Here is a 16,029-nt window from a genome sequence, read left to right as displayed (position 1 = left end):
TCTTCCAGGCTTCTTGTCTGCTCCAGGTTTGACATTCCTGGTATTTCTGAGGGTTGTTTTAAAAAAAGGCATGGAAAAATAAATCATATCAGATCTTTTTAAACCTCAAAAAGGTAAAAGTGCAATCATACAGTAGAATCATATTAAGATGATTTTTCTTCCAGTCACCAGCAGGGGAGTGAGTTACTGTTCTTGCTAGATAAAATTCATTCCAAGTTTTTCATAGAGGAAGCCTGAGGCATGAAGCTGAAGTTGTTTTCTTGCATTGTGGCAGTACTCTGAAGCCACAGGCTTCAGGTTTCTGTTGTCCGAATTGTAGGAATCTCCTGCTCTAGAGACTGTGCAGCGGTTTGCAAAATAAGTAAGGGAGAGGGGAAGGGGCTGGCTAGCAGTGCTTGGGAACCCACCTACTTCTGAAATGGGAGGCTCTCCTGCTGGTCTGCCACTGCCCTTCTCGCAGCGAGAGGATTTCTCCCTATGGCTCTGTGGCTGAAGAGATGGCATGATCTCAGGTCCTTCATGGGGCTAGGAGCTAGGGAGTTTGGGGCTAGTGGGGTGTGTGGCCTTGGATAAGCCATTGAACTTTCTGTGTCTTTCTCCACCTACAATGCAGATATTTATCTACCTTGCAGGTGCGTTGGTTGAGATTAATGAGTTGTTTGTAAAGCACTTTGAAGATGAAAAGCACTATAAAAATGCTAAGTATTATTATGTATGAGCTCTTGAGTGCATAATGGCTGTTTGCCTGCCAGTATTTAAAGCAGTTTGTTACACAGTAAGTATGAAAGGCACTGTATGAAGTAAAGTTCTAGTTTTCTTTTAGGAAAAGTCACTCATATTTTGTATTCAGCAGTTCAGATCACACCACTGGTCTTTGGTGTTATCTAGAGTGAGAACAGACTCCAGAAAAATGTTTTGAAATGAACTGTTTCAAAACTTGAAAATCAGGTGGTTGTTATAATCAGGGCTTCTTCTCAATTGGTCATTTCTTACCCTCTTTATACGTGTTGGGGTTTGTTTGCCAAATTCCCAGGTCTTCTGCCTTCTTCTGTTTTGCCAAATGCTTCTACTGTCCCTTCTTACGCTTCGGTGTGAACTTCCGTAACTTTTCTCTCCCTGAACCTTTCTGTCCATCTCTGCAGTTTTCACCAAAGCTCCTGTTCTTTGTGCCGCTTCTGTGAGCGGCTCTTGCCATGTTGCCCAGGTTTCTTCAGCCCTTCATCTCCCCATCCCTCACTTCAGTCATCCCTGTGCCCAAGCGTCCCCCTGCGCTCCTGCCCTGGCGAGCCCAGCCCTGGGCACCTGCTGCCAGCCAGCACTGCACGGCACAGTGTCCTTCCCCATGGCGCCGCTCCGATAAACAGCCGAGCGATCCACTGTCAGACAGGCAGAAACATCCACGGAGGGAACAGTGCTGCCCTGTGCTTGAGAGGAGACCTCCCTGCCTGTGACCTGTTGGTTCAATGATCTTCAAGCTTTTTGAGCATGGGTTTTTCTAAGCGTCCTCCAGTGGCAGTGTGGACTCCCATGTAGGGAGCTGAAACAAATTGATAATGAACTTGTTTTCTAAAAAAAAATATTATTTTCACAGTCTTTGGATGGGGCCATCAAATTCCCAGGTTTCCTCATATCACAGGTTGAAAACAACTGCATTTGTTTATTATGTATCAGCACCATATAGTCTGTCCAGCTTGGATGATAAAATACTCGCTTTGGCCTCAATCTTAGTTTACTACATTGGGTTAGAGATGTCAAGGAAACAAATGCCCCATCTTAAATAGATTACCTGAGTGCAGTCCACTTTATAAGGTGTGTCACATAACCAGAGCATGTCATGTTTTAATTGTAGGAGAGAGTAGGCATGAAAATTCATATACCAAAGAGTAAGGTCTTGCAGTTTATTGGATGAAATTCAGTCGGAAAAATACAGTGTGTATATATGTATATAAAAAATATTATATTTTTAATATATTTACATATATATATACATATATAAGCTATGCTTAGTATGATAGAAGTGTCAAGATTCTTTTATTTTGTCTTAGTTATTGGATTATCTTGCTATGTTTTTGAAAGGATCTAGGAGAAATCATCTAAGGTAATATTTACAAATTGAACTGTTAATTGGCAGAGGGCTTTGTTCGTATGATAACTTGGCTGTTCCTCAGAGGTAGTTACTACAGATGTTCCTGGGCAAGGGAATTTAGAGTTATTATTTTTTCTTAATTCCTTTAAGATAGTTCATATTAAAAACATTATTTTAGTGAACAGCAATCTGGAAATGTTTTATGACATAGAAACAAAATATGGAAAGTTTGTTTGTTTATTTCATTAAATGACTTATACCCTGTGGAGCTCTCCTTTTAGAGTCGTGGTCCTTTCCAAATCAGTAGATGTCTTTCCCTTTACTTAATTTCTGAACAAAGAGGAAAATGTTGGAAACCAAATGTTTAACAGACTGCCCTGCTGCATGGAAGCCTTAGAAACGGGAATAAAGGCCTCTTCAGAGCTCCTCAGAGGTCTTTTGGCAGGCATACTTTGTAGTGTGCAGACTGAGAAAACTTTCATGAGTGTTTTTGAAAGTCGCGCTGTTCTGTTTCGAATTTAGATGATAAACAGGCACTCTAACCAGCTGTATAAAGTCTCCAACTTACCATTTTAAAGATGATTACTTTCAGGTATTTATGGTTAAAATACCTGTTTAAAGCTGTGTTTCAATTTTAGATCAAGCTTATTTTGAACTGTGAAGGACTATTGCAGTAATGAACATGATCTAAATTTATACATTAATACTTATGACATATCAGATGTTACCTAAAGGAACATGTACACTTCTCAGATTATCTGTTCCATGTTTAGTTATACATAAACTGAAATTAGGTCCTGCCTTATATATTTTTTAAATTATGAAAGTCAACAGATTTGGCAAAACATTGAAGGAATATGTCAAAGAAATTGTTCGTTTTTCACATAAATTCCAGCAGTTCAGCCTCGGATTTTATGATAGACACAGGTGAAGATGGAGTTGGAAAAAAGCAATAATGAGCTCCTAACCTCCTTCCACAAGTTGTAAAAATGGTTTTATTACATAAAATTCTTTATGTAATAGTTGGTGTGGTCACCGCAGACCTGCCTGTATGCTGCTTGGGTTCGTAGCTCTCAAGCGTGTTTGTGAACTCATCTGGAGCTGTTGATGTGAGGTCCCTCTCCACTGGACAAAGCGGACAGGCATCCTGCAAAGACGTCCTGGTTTGACACCAAGATGAGGTGTTGCCCACAGTGGTTTGTGGTCCTTTGCATGTCGCTCCCTTGCATGGTGGATGAGGTGGTATGTGGTAATGAGGCTTGTGCCATGTGCTTTCTGAACTAACATGTGAGGGGACTAGGCAGGTCTCACCTCTCTGACCTATTGCTGGTCGTTCTGCACTGATTGTTTATTAACATACATGTGGCTTATGACAGAGAATTAAAGGAAATGGGTGTTCCTTGAAGAAATAAAGTCGTGGGACTTGTCTGGGTTGCTTGCTCTGGCACACCCCACTAATTCAGCAGAAGCTCAGGTCACGGGAAGAATTCACTTCTAGGAAGATGTGAATTGGTTCCTCAAAAAGATCGAGTTGTACCAGCAAGAATTACACAGCTCTGTCCCAAGGTTTTCTTTTTGAGTGGCGTTGTTACATTGTCTAAGAGGTTTGGGTTGTAGAGTACTCTCCTTAACTAATGCATGTTCTCTGGCAAAACTTTAATGGCAGAGCAACCCAAAGACTGCAGGAGAAGCGGCTGTTTCTAAAACAGTGTTGATAAAGGCAGTCTTGCTTTTGTTCCTTTGTGGTCTGTTTTGTCCAAATAAATCTTTAGCAAAAACTGTTTCACAAAATCAGGTATAGAGTAAGGTAGCTGGTAGACAAACTTCAGCAGCTTTTGTTGCAACAGTATCCCCAGCTGTGGGAGCCAGCTGGAGGTTGCAAACAGGTCGGTGTGAGGTTGGCAGGTGGCAGTTCAACCAGCTGAAAATAGTCTGCTGGAGTGGCTGGGGTAAAGCCACTGGTTTTCTCCTATCCCCTCTGGTGCAGCATGTGGTGGTGATGGACTACCAACCACTGCACCATGAGCAGGCACGGCGGAGACTCAAGCACATTGCTTCTGCCGACCGTGCCATTGCAGGGGGAGCAGCCACATCAGGTTCAACTTTGCTGGAGTTGTTTGCTCAGTGAATGTGAATCAGGAGCCCAGACTTTTATAAAGTTGTGGCCAGGGTCATAAAACTCAAATTCACAGTCACATCACTTTGCAGTAGGCCATATAGGTGGATTGAAATGGACTTCATGTTTACAATGATTAAAATTAGAGCAGGATTCTTAGCACGTAGTTGACTGGATTTGCTGATTTGGGGATTGCTTTAGAGTCCAAAGGAGAGACCTTCTCCTGTACGTGTCTCAGCCATGATTTTATCAATGCACATGACTTCTGTAATCGCACTTTCATATATTTTAGCACCCAAGTTTTTCACCCAGAATTTATCCAGGTGTTGGATCAAAGTCTTCCAAGAGACAGACCAAAGATACACAGTCAAATGCGAAAGGTGCCTGTTTCTGTGGCTGGGCTTCTGCAGAAAGTTGTGGGAGCACCAGCACTCGCTCCAGAATTGAGCTGGACAGCAAGAGTATAAAAGCCTCTATTTTATAATTCTCAGAACAGTTTGTATTACATCGTGCATCACATCTGGATAGAGGTTTAATGAAAAACTCCACTGACCTGATTTTTTAATTAGAAAAATAGTGCCATTGCAGCTGAAATCGCCAGTAAAATTGAGACCTCAGTGTTTCCCCATGCAGATCTGCAGGTTTAGTGAAGCACTGTCAGGATGGGTCTGCACTATCATCAGATTTACCAGGGGCTGCCAGGGTCACTGGCTTTTCTTAATAGCACCAATGTGTACTTCTTGCTACATGCATGGCTTTACTACTAGCCTGGTTTTTATTTGTTTTTTCAGTCCTCCCCATAATGAATGCAATATATGCCTGTGTCTTGTGTGACACAAGACAGCTAGCTACGCAGCCTTGTCTTCTAGTCATGTTAAATTTTATTGAGAAGTAAAGCCACCTTTTTTTTTTTTTTTTGGTATGAAATTGAACGGGAAGCCTTTGCAAAAACTTTTCTTCTTATGCAGTTAATATCTTTATAAATTTTGTCTCTTGTGTCAGTTCTGTGGACCTCTTTCTCTCTAACCAGAGCACCAAATAAATAAGTACTTGGGAGCTGTGTTCTGGTTGAAACGTTTCCTCACTTGCAAGCAGCTGGCTCCTGTCAGAGCAACTGCGAGATCCAGCCATGGGCTCAGGTTGCTGCCCACACCAGTCTGTCTCTCCAATGTGCAATACTATTGCAAATCTGTATATTTAAACCACAAACCTGTAACAAAAACAACAAAAAAAGAGAGTTGAGGTAGATGTTTGACAAATCATGCAAGGCAATCTAAAAGGTCTGAGTTGAGTTTGCAAATTATTAATTGGTCAAGTGGGATGTCCCCCTGGAGAATTCCATGGATTACTGCCCAGCTTTGCAGAAAAGGTAGCAAAGCCTGTTGTGAAGAAATGCCTATCATATTTAGCTGACAAGTTAGATTATCTTCATCTTGTGGAAATCAAAACATTTATTGCTTCTCATAGATTTACTATCTCTGCAGAAAAGAGCTATGTAAACCCTTTTCAGCCTAGAAAAAGGAGTTGGAGACCTAATTTCTTGCAAAGACCCTTTGCTTACTCTAAGAAAATCAGGTGGTGTAGTAGTCCAATAAACTGTACAAAGTGAGTGAACACCTGATGGAAATAGTTTAGAAGTATTCTTTTTTTTTTTTTTTAAGTCAACCTGTGTGGGAAGTGGCTGTCATGGGCAATGCGGTACCCATCTTTGCAGCACCGTACAAGGTGGGGAGGTGTTACGTGGGTGACTGATACCTGTAAAGTGTGCATCAGGAGAAGTGACTGAGAGCGAGGTCAAGATTTAGAGGTGAGAGGCACTGCTATAAGTGCAACTGGGCTGCATAATCCTCTCTTTAGGAATTAAGCAGCTTCTGTAATTTGTGATTTACTGAGATGAATGCTTGCAGTTCTTCCAGGAAATCTCCCATAGCAGTAGCTGGGGTGTTGACCATGGAGTATGGGGCAGTAGAGAAGCCCAAAGCTCCTTCTTTACCGCTTAGGGCTCACAGCTAGGTCTTGGGATCTAAATGTTGTGTTTTCTCATTGAAAAGCAAAGGGCCAGATGGGCAGGGCTGGAGCCAGTCCCAACGATGGGCTTTAGAAACCCAAAAATGTTGAATGTCACTTGTCTTAACTCTTCCTGATGTGTATTACATGGGCCATGGCACAGGGGGAACAAGTGTGCCAGATACTGACCTGCACGTGGGTTGAATGAAATAAGCCGACCTCTCTTCCATGTTCCCAACACCTAGAAAAAGTCATGGCAAAGACTGAATGTTAGTCATCATAGTGGTGGTTATTGTTTAATTTACTGTAAATCGGCCACCAGGTCAGTGCCCACTGATGCCTTAGCTCTTTGCACTGAACAATTACTGCATCCAGTTAAGGTGCCTGCTGTACCCACCTGTTCATTAGGTACTGGTGAAACACTTGCCAAATGACGTCTTGTGAGGTCTGAATAGTTGAAACCTCCTGCTTTGCCATATGTTGATTATCTTACTTTAAAAGCAGAAGCTCAGTTCCTACCCCTCTTCATTTACACCTGTGGATGGGAAAAGGAAGCATGGTAAAAGCTGTCAGAGAAGTCCAATGGCCAATGCTCAAACTGTATTATTGGGTTTTGTATTTCAAAATCAGTAATTTTGGACTGTGTTGGCAAATGAGTGGCCAGTATAGCTTCTGGAGATGTTGTGTGTGCTGTATCACTGACACCTATTTAGCAAATAACAGCTACTTTCAATGGTAACCAAAACCAGTTTCAAGAGTTTGTTACTAGAAAATAAACTGAAATATTGATGGCTGTGCTGGTATCAGTGTGTCTAAATAAGGATGGATGTGGAGAGCAATCACTGGTAAAGCTTAACCATCCATTGCTGGGTGTCCAGCAGTGATAAGGGAGGAGGTAAGGAGTCCTACCGCCTGCCCGTCCAGTGCCTCACAGCCTGTACATCCTGTCCCCAGGTGGTTCGGACCTCCCCTGTGTTGTCCAGCAGGATCTGGCCTGGCATATGAACAGCATGGGGTTTCCCAGGCAAGCTCTGCAAGTCCTGTTACACTGTAATATAGTCGAACATGTCATCTCTGCCTTTATGGAGAGTTTGTGGCATGACAGTACTTTTGTGTTTGAGGCAATTGATTGCTGCTTTTTTTTTTTTAATCCTAATAATATATTTATTGACTAAATTAGTTTGAACATTTGGTACCTGATCATCCTGTTACTTTCTGCCTGTTTTGTACTTATGTTCTTTCCCTTTAGCATTTGTTAGAACAGCTTCCCTTTCCAGAGAAGTGCTATATTACTTATAAATGACCGTTTTGTTTGCAATATGCCATACATGAAATGGGCTGTAGATGATGGTTATGTGGCTTGAGAATAGAGCTCTTAATTTTGATGTGTTTTATAAACAGTCGGCAATAAATGGCCTGATCCTGTGTCCTTTGACTTTAGTGGGAGTTTTCTGACACGTGTATGTACGCAACGACAGCCCGGCTGCCAGCATCGCGTCAGCGGGCAGCACGCCTTTGCGTTCAGCACAGTCGCATGTCCCTGTGCCAAGAATGAATTTTGCCGATTCAAATTTGCTCAGTTTGTCAACACACAGCTCCCATTGAACTTTGCGGGCAGAGAATCATTCTTGGCACAGGGCCGCAGGCAGCCCGGGGAGCACTGCCCGCTGCCGGCACCAGCTGCGACAGGAGCTGTGCACCAGCAAGAGGAGCAGCGCCCAGCCTTGGCTCCCCGCTTTGTGAGGCTCCCATCTCCTGTAGCACGTTTGCTGCTGTTTGACTAGTGGGAAGAGTCGGTGATAAAAAGAGATTTCCTAGGTTAGTTTTCAAGGCTTTTTTTTTTTTTTTTTTTTTTTTTTTTTTGTGGCTGTCTGGATGATTAATGTGAATAGGAAAATACTGTTGACCCATTTAAATCAAGTTAGACGACATCCATTGCTCATCTGCATAATGAAATACACACTGAACATTACAGCCTAAGAGCCAGTGAACTACAAAAATAATATTTTACTCATTTATATTATGAAGTAAAATATAGGACATTAGTACTAATCATAGTATTAAATTTTAAGCCATGCAAATTGTAATTGTCAGTGAAAAAGAACTATAAGTTGAAAAGGCTATTAGCATTTCAGCTTTAACAGTTAATTTGAGTAATTTTTATTTTTTTTTATGCTAGCATACAGCTTAGAAAAGTCTGTAGACAAAACATTTAATAGTAAGTGCAGGAGTGTTTGTTTCATATAATTATTTAATTTCAGTCATTAAAGAAATTTTAGAAATACTAATTTGCAGTATTAAAATGTATTAACATTTTATATTACAAAGAGTAAGCGGTAATCTTTACTTGGATAAAATCAAATCTAAAAGGCAAATTATCAGTAACTGAGAGGTGAACTAATTTTAAGCATTTATTTAAGTAGAAAAACAAAAGCTGAAGCCTTTAAAAATATGGGTTTTGTCAAATAGAAACATTGTTTTCAGTATTTTAAACTAAATAAAAATTTTAAAGTACTGGATTTAGGCTGTCAGGTTTCTATGGTTACCTACTTTTCCAGCAGTTTGGTGAGATGTGTAAATAGACCTATGAGTCACTTGTAATTATTTGTTTTTTGTTTGTTATAGTTGTAATTCTGTGTTCGGTTTGAATTTAATATAGCTCACACCATATGCTTTGGTTTATGTATGTTTTAGTGCATATGATTGACAGTGATTGAGCATTTCTTATGGAGTGCTTGGTTTTTTTGTCATAAGTGATGTATGTTGGTACTTCTGAAAATGTAAACAACTTCTTCCTGTATCACTGTTTGATAAACAGGGACTTTTATGATAAGAAAGAGGTCTTTGTAAATGTTAAGCAAGGAGATAAGTTAAAGGTATTTTAAAAAAAAAATGTAAACCAGCTTCCAAACATTATACTGTACTCTTCCAAATTTGATCCATAATCCTACCATTATAATTCATTCAGTGACCCAAATGTCACATATTTATGAATAAGCTTCCAAGTTACACATTAATAGCACCTACTAATGACTGACAGGTTTAAAAATAAGTGTTTTAATTAGGATCCTACAAGTTATCTGCAGCAAGCTCTTGATTGGAACATCTTCCCTGTGCAGAGCATCTTCTGGTGGGGGGGAGCATATTTCCACCATCACCACAGCAGTTTAGTAGAAACAGCTGTAAAACCCTTACACCTCTCTGCTCTGCTCATTATATCTTGAACTCCGGGTTATAGGATGCAATTCCCCAACCTTACACTCTTCACTCTAGTGAAGGATATATAGCTGTTTTCTCAGTACGCGCTCACTGTCCTAATGTAACTTGTGTTTTCATGTGAAAACAGGACAACAAAAGTAATTAACATTTAATACAAGGCAAGAAACACTGCTAACTGTCATTTTTACCAAATTAGTAGGAATGTAATCTTATTTTACTGAGATATTCATCCCAAAATTGCTAGCAGTGTACACTTTTTGTTTTAATTTTGAGATAAGACTGGTTTACAATTCAGAAGTCATCTTGTATCCATAGAAATTCAGCTGCAGGTATATTGAAAATTATTATTGCAGTGAGTCTTACGTTTTGTGTGGTAAAAGACTCCTGACCGCCCATTCTCTTTCTGTATCTCAAGCTACACAGAAAATCCTGATACAATTTTCAGAAGCACTCCTAAATATTCTATGCAAAGATTACTCTTCTTTCAGCAGCCTTGCTCACCTACTGAAAGGGTTTCTGTGGAAAACATTTTTTCGTGGTGATCCAGACGTATTTTTTCCATTTCAGTTGGAAATTTAAGAGGTTAAAGTAGGATTTATTTTCAACATTTAATAATGTACCAGGCATGTATATAAGAAATAAACATGCCAGTTGAAAAACAGTTGTTTCACAGAGCACCTGAAAAGATTTTATCCCAGTAGGATTCAATGAATGTTGAAGCTGTGGGTGGGTGCATATAAACAAGATTGGGTATTGTGCATGTGTGTAAGGACTATTTGAATAGTTTATTATTTTAATCTGAAACAACTGCTATTTTTTAAACTGAATAACTTGTTCCAACAGTTGTTACTCCCCTGCAAAATGAAAATAATTAATACAGTAACCAATCTTTCAAGCGAAAGTAATTTCTGTGATCTTTTAAAAAACCTAAAGATAGATAGAATGTGATTGGAAGATGTATTTAAATATGCTAACCTGAGCAGACATGTTTCTTGTTCTAATTTATTCACTTTATGATAAATTAATTTACTCAATATAGGAATGCAGTAACATAAGAGGAATGTTTCTCCTGCTAGTCACAGAAGTTGAAACTTCCCAGATGCTGTGATCTGGAGCCTAAATTCCCCTGATATTAACTGTGTGTGAAACTCCTTAATATCGCTTCATCCAGCCTTTGTACCTGAGTTGTTTCATTTTGCTGTGATACTGCTTTAGGCAACATTTCCTTTTTATTTTATACTTGTGTTAGTCTATCAGAGAGAGAAAACGTAGTAGAAATAACACTGGGATGGAAGGCTCTATTGGAGCAACATAAAGCAATATCGTGTTCCCAAAGTTAAGCCTGTATAGCCCAGTCCCATTTTCCATAATAGACAATTAATTTCCTTTGGTATACGAGTGAATACCATTCAGATATAGTTGGATTATACTTTGCTTTTTTTAAATCTTTTATTAAAATGAGAAAGTGCTGTTTAATCAAACCAGGGTTTTACTCAGTCAGTGAATTTATTTCTTGTACTGGCTTGGTGTGACTGTGCATATAGGTATATACACAACTACTCAACTGGTCAAAGGGATTTTTAAGGATATAAAATTAAATTTTTCCTTTTCTTCTTGTTTGTTAAAGTTGCACTGTTGCTGCTGATAAAAGGTGGCACTGAGCCAGCTTCCTGAAGGAGCTATGGGGAGGGTCATGGCTTGTCATGACCTGGGCACCGTTACTTGAATGTTGTTATTATTGGGATGAAGTACCCTTAGGCTGTCATCCTTCCTGTAAATAGAAGAGGTTCCGATCCTCTGTGGTTTCCCAGTTTACCAACTTGTAGAACAGCTATTTCGTTGGCTATAAGTTTGACTGAATAATGAATTAGAAGAACAGCACTATTCCAGAAGGTACTGATTCATCATTTTAGTGTGCTGGTCTAGACAAAGTCGTATTAAGTAAAGCCAAACAAGAATGTGTTCCCACATAGTTTATAAATTTACACCCAGTTAAAAACCTCATTTGTATTGGGATACAGCAGCTTGCCCGGTTCTGCTCTCTGTGACATAAGGGCAAAATTGTAATTAGCAGGGAGCATAACTGGTCCTGAGGGCCAAATCTGACTTCTTTCAGTGTCAGGGAGAAGTGCCAGTGGTGTTGGCAGAGGGGCTGATTCTGCTTCCCTGGAGTCGGCCAGCATTTTGCCATTGCTTTGCTTTGTTCCCTCTTACGAAAGTAACAAGAACAGCAAGCAGTTCTGTTAGTGCCTTTATTAACTAAACAACTTGTGTTATTAATTTCAATAATTAACTAAAACAAAGTCAATTAGAATGGAATGTTTGCAAGATACTGGCCTGTGTTTCAGTTTATCAGGGTACAGTCATAAGCGTACTGTTGCCGAGGTTTTCACCAATGTGTTGCTGTTGTAGCTGAAGCCACATCTATCCTGATGAATATTTCATTTCCCCAATCATGCTATTAAAAACAGAGTGTTTTTACCCTTTCATTTCTGTTTTCTCTTTTCCAGTGCCATCATGACAGCTGTGGTTGTGTCCTGTTTACAAATTGCTGCTAGTCACATTTTCAGTAGTCCTTGTGGGTTTTGCTTTCGCCTAATATGGGCAATTAGGAGGAAATATTTCTCACGAGCATGGACTTGCTCTTCTTGTAATGACATAGTCCTGCAATCCAGGAAACAGTGCTGCATGGTGTCCATGTCCACGATTTCCTGATGTGGGAAAAACGTGTGGAAAGCATCTGGAGAGGAGGAGACCCCCTTTACCAGCTTGTTTCCTGTAAGCGAAATTGGAAGACCTTGTCTGCACAAATAGATTTCAAAATAGAGTCTGCCCTTTGACTGTCTCCATAATTACACAGCGCTCTCTGTATTTTATTTGGCTGCCAGAGCAGTTAACCCCTGGAAGTAAGGGGCTGATGATGGCGTGACCAGCACGGGTATGCAGACATGACCATGTGAATACAGTCTTGTTTGGAGAAGCCTGTCGTTAAGACCTCATTACAATATATTTTTACCAAATTTAAAAATTGTTATGTGTTGGGTTATGTTGATTAAGATATGTTATATCCTTAATGCACAGAAAACAGGGAGGTATTAGTTGCAAAAAAGGAAAAAAAAAGAAACAGGGGAAAAAGTTTTTTCGTAGCTTTGATGTAATCAACATCTGTCAACAGAATGAATTTGCTTTTGTTTAATTTCAAGGGCTCTTGTCCTTCTACTTTGCCCAATCAGTTTCAACTTCTGCCTCAGGCATTTCCCTATGTTATTCCCCCCCCCCTCCCTTTTTTTTCCTTTTTTCTTTTTCTTTTTTTTTAGCAAATGCACAGGTTATTGCTTGTGAAATGTGAGCTGCTCTTCTGCTACACAGGTTACTCAGAGTTGGAAAGAACCTTTAATCTTTCCCATCCTATTTTTGAAGCTTGGAAGCTTGGAAGTACCTTTGCAACACGGGGATTACAAAGTCAGTGTTTTATTAGACAGTTAGAATTACAATTACAAGTGAAGCGCTTTCAAGCCACAACCATTATTTTGGATTGAAAAATGGGAACATTTGGTAATTAACAATGTATTCTTACCTGGTTTCATTGGTTGGATTCAACAGTTACCCATATAGATTTTTAATATCTCACTTTAAACATTATTCCTCTGAAGTTTCAGCAAAAATAGTATTTGCACAAGAGGCTAAAACACAATATAATATTAAAATGACCTGACAAGTCAAATTAAAGATCTCTAGTGTTTTACTCTCAAACGCATATATACTAAGAAAATCTCCACAGTCATGCTTTTTTTCAGTTAAAAAAAAAATCAACTATTTTGAAAAAGAGTTAACAGAAAAATGCTTTTAATGTTGTTAATTGTATATCTTAAGTAAGATTTACTTTACCAAGAGCAAATTGATTTTACTTCGTAAATGGGTTGGATGTTAATTTTTGCATTCCTACATAATTTTGGTACTGTGCTTCTGCTGATACTTTGACTAAATTATTTTAAAATATGTTAATTTTTCTTGGCTCTTTTAAGATGAACCCTTGTATTTATTATAGCTTGGAACTGACACAGTTTATCCTTTGGTAACAGTCTTGCTAATTGCTTGGAAATTTGAAGTCTTTTATAAATAAATACCAAAAAAATGGTTGCTAACAATCACATTTGATGAATCATGTAGATGAGCAGTTTTTTGCATGGCTTATTCATTGAAAACATGGCTGATAAATGGCTGTAACTGTTAAACAAGAAGCATTAGAAAAGGGCTTATGTGAGAGTTCATTTCCAACATCTCCCTTTAAAAATACTTCTTGACCAGAGGAAAATCACATTTAAATGACTAAAATCAACTTAATTAAGGGTCATTAATAGAGATACACATAAAAAACTCTCTACTTTGTGAGTGAAATGGGAGCATTTCATTATATAGTGTAGCATGCATGAACAGATAACAATTAAAATAGACCTAGAGTAAAAGGCTAATAAATATAGGGCACGTTGTGCTGCAAAATCAGTCACTTAAAATGCTCCCACCCATCATCATACTCGAATTCTGTATTTAGCCCCTTTGGCTGACTCATTTAAAAGAAAAAGAAAATGTAATTTTCACATAAGATAGATTCATCTGGTAATTCACAAAAGCTCGCAGTGCATATTTATATTATTAATACAAATTAAGATCTGGAAGGTATGCTGAGGAATCCAGCGGCTCTGGCAGGACGTGCGTGCATGCAGATGGCACCGTCTGATTCACTGTTGAGTCAGAGGAGCAGTTGTCTGTAATTTTCTGTGCTGGGTACATTGTATCTGCTGATGTGATTCAGTAATGCTGGTAATAATTCTCCTTACGGCAGCTGATAGTAAATACCCTGCTACTTGTAGCAGGTGATGTAGCCTTGCTGTTGGAGGAGGGAAGAAACACCTAACGGGTCAAGTTTGCACCCTGGCTGTGCTGGTGTGTTACCGGCTTCAGACTTGGGGCTGTCTCCCGTGGCTGCAGTCCCCACTGGAAGCTGCATAAATCCTGTGCTTATGAACTGTCTTAAAGTAATTAATATACATAGAAAGCTTAACAAAAAGGATGTGCTCGAGCACCAATGTTACAAAAGCAAATAAGGCACTGAGAAAAGCTTTGATAGGTGCAAGGGCTGGGGAGGAGGGAGTATCTGCGCCAAACTTGGAGAATACAGCCAGTTGTTCCTGTCTCTGGTGATTGATGATGTTGCTATATCGAATTAGCTGTGAATGTGGGAGCTTAAATAATAAAAGGAGCTGTGGAGACATTAGGAAGGCCTTTTTAAGGAAGGAAGTGTGCGGATGGAGTCCAGATTTTCATTATAGAACAGTAACCTTATTATATTTTAAAGCCATTTTATTTTTACTTTGTAGGAGAATGTTTTCTGTTACAATTTTTTGTATTTCAAATAAAGGTTTAGTTGTCCTGTGTTTATAATTCTTGTGATGTATTTCTGGAGTTGTATTATGCTATGGTGATACTTACTCGGTTGTCGCATTTCACCTTTTCAAGTAGTAGGTACTTTTGTATGCGTCTGGTTTATAATGAGTAGTTAGTATAATAACAACAGACTACAGTGCCTTATTATCCTGTTATCTTGTGACAACACTTACAGTCTATCTTTTGGAGAATAGAGGTGAAAATTTTATTCCAAATAAAATGGTATCCCTTATGAATGTGGGATAGTCAGTAGGCATGCACTCATGAATATAAGCTGCTTTAATGTATTTAAGGGTGCGTATTTTGGACATTTGGAGTTTTATTGTTGAATAATTGACAAGCACTCTTGCACCTTTTCTTCCCCAATTAAACTTTTACACAGCAGACAAGGTGCCTGGGCAGCATGCCATGTGTCAAGGAGACCATTTGAAATAGACGGTCACATATTGATGTCCACATGGACTTTAGCTGACCACATCAGTGAATGTGGGTTTTCAATGTATTTATAATACCTTCAGCTGTGGTAAGAGCAAGGTACTTCCACTGCACTCTGTAAAAGAGCTACTTCAGCTTACGCAGGCAGACTGATTGCTGCTTCCGATGGCCCAGAAGTTACTGCCTCAGCAGTTTCTGTGCTTCCAGAAATGGGTGCAAACCAGCCAGGGAGTTCAAAGGATGCTTTTGGCTTTTGGGATGCACTTACACATTGTGCAGGATAGATAGCCCAGATTTCTTTGCTTTTTTCTTTTTTCCTTAATTGTACAATTGTGAAGGAAAGTCTAGGAAAGCAGTAGATCATGAGGTTGTTGATTACATTATAATTAAACCACCACCAAACCAATCCAGCCTTCTGTTAACTGGGCAGCTCCACTTCCATAGAGACACTCTCTTCCCTTTTGAAGGAGGCAACTTCCACCGGGGTACCAAGGTGATACTGAGAGCTTGATCTGGGCCTCACTCTCCAACTCTGCCTTGTTGCTTATCAGCAGTTTGAAAAAAAATAGTAAAAAAATCGCTTGCACTGAGTAAAAGTCTCTACAACCTTTCAGATATTGGTAACAAAACATAGCACTGATCAGTGTGCAAAGAGATAGTCAGGAAACTTCTAAAGCAAACCCCGTACAACCATTCCACTCATTCTGGGGTTTGGGGCTCA

The 16,029-nt window shown here is 39.3% G+C and overlaps 1 protein-coding gene across 9 annotated transcripts in view; it reads left to right on the top strand.

Moving 5' to 3' along the window:
- Window positions 1–16,029, top strand: part of METAP1D (methionyl aminopeptidase type 1D, mitochondrial) — a 58,205-nt gene that overhangs the window by 18,970 nt on the left and 23,206 nt on the right. The window contains exon 1 of one of the 9 annotated variants that reach the window (XM_080398984.1): window positions 804–12,206. The exons of the other annotated variants lie outside the window; for them this stretch is intronic. Within the exon in view, the coding sequence (XP_080255110.1) occupies window positions 12,143–12,206 (64 nt within the window). The 5' untranslated portion in view covers window positions 804–12,142. Of the gene's footprint in view, window positions 1–803; window positions 12,207–16,029 lie in introns of those variants that run through there. 9 annotated transcript variants of the gene reach the window in all.

The sequence above is a fragment of the Falco punctatus genome (genome assembly GCF_963210335.1).
Source record: "Falco punctatus genome assembly, chromosome: 8".
Taxonomy (NCBI): domain Eukaryota; kingdom Metazoa; phylum Chordata; class Aves; order Falconiformes; family Falconidae; genus Falco; species Falco punctatus.
Note: the sequence above shows the minus strand (reverse complement) of the source record. Positions and strands in the feature narration are given on the sequence as shown.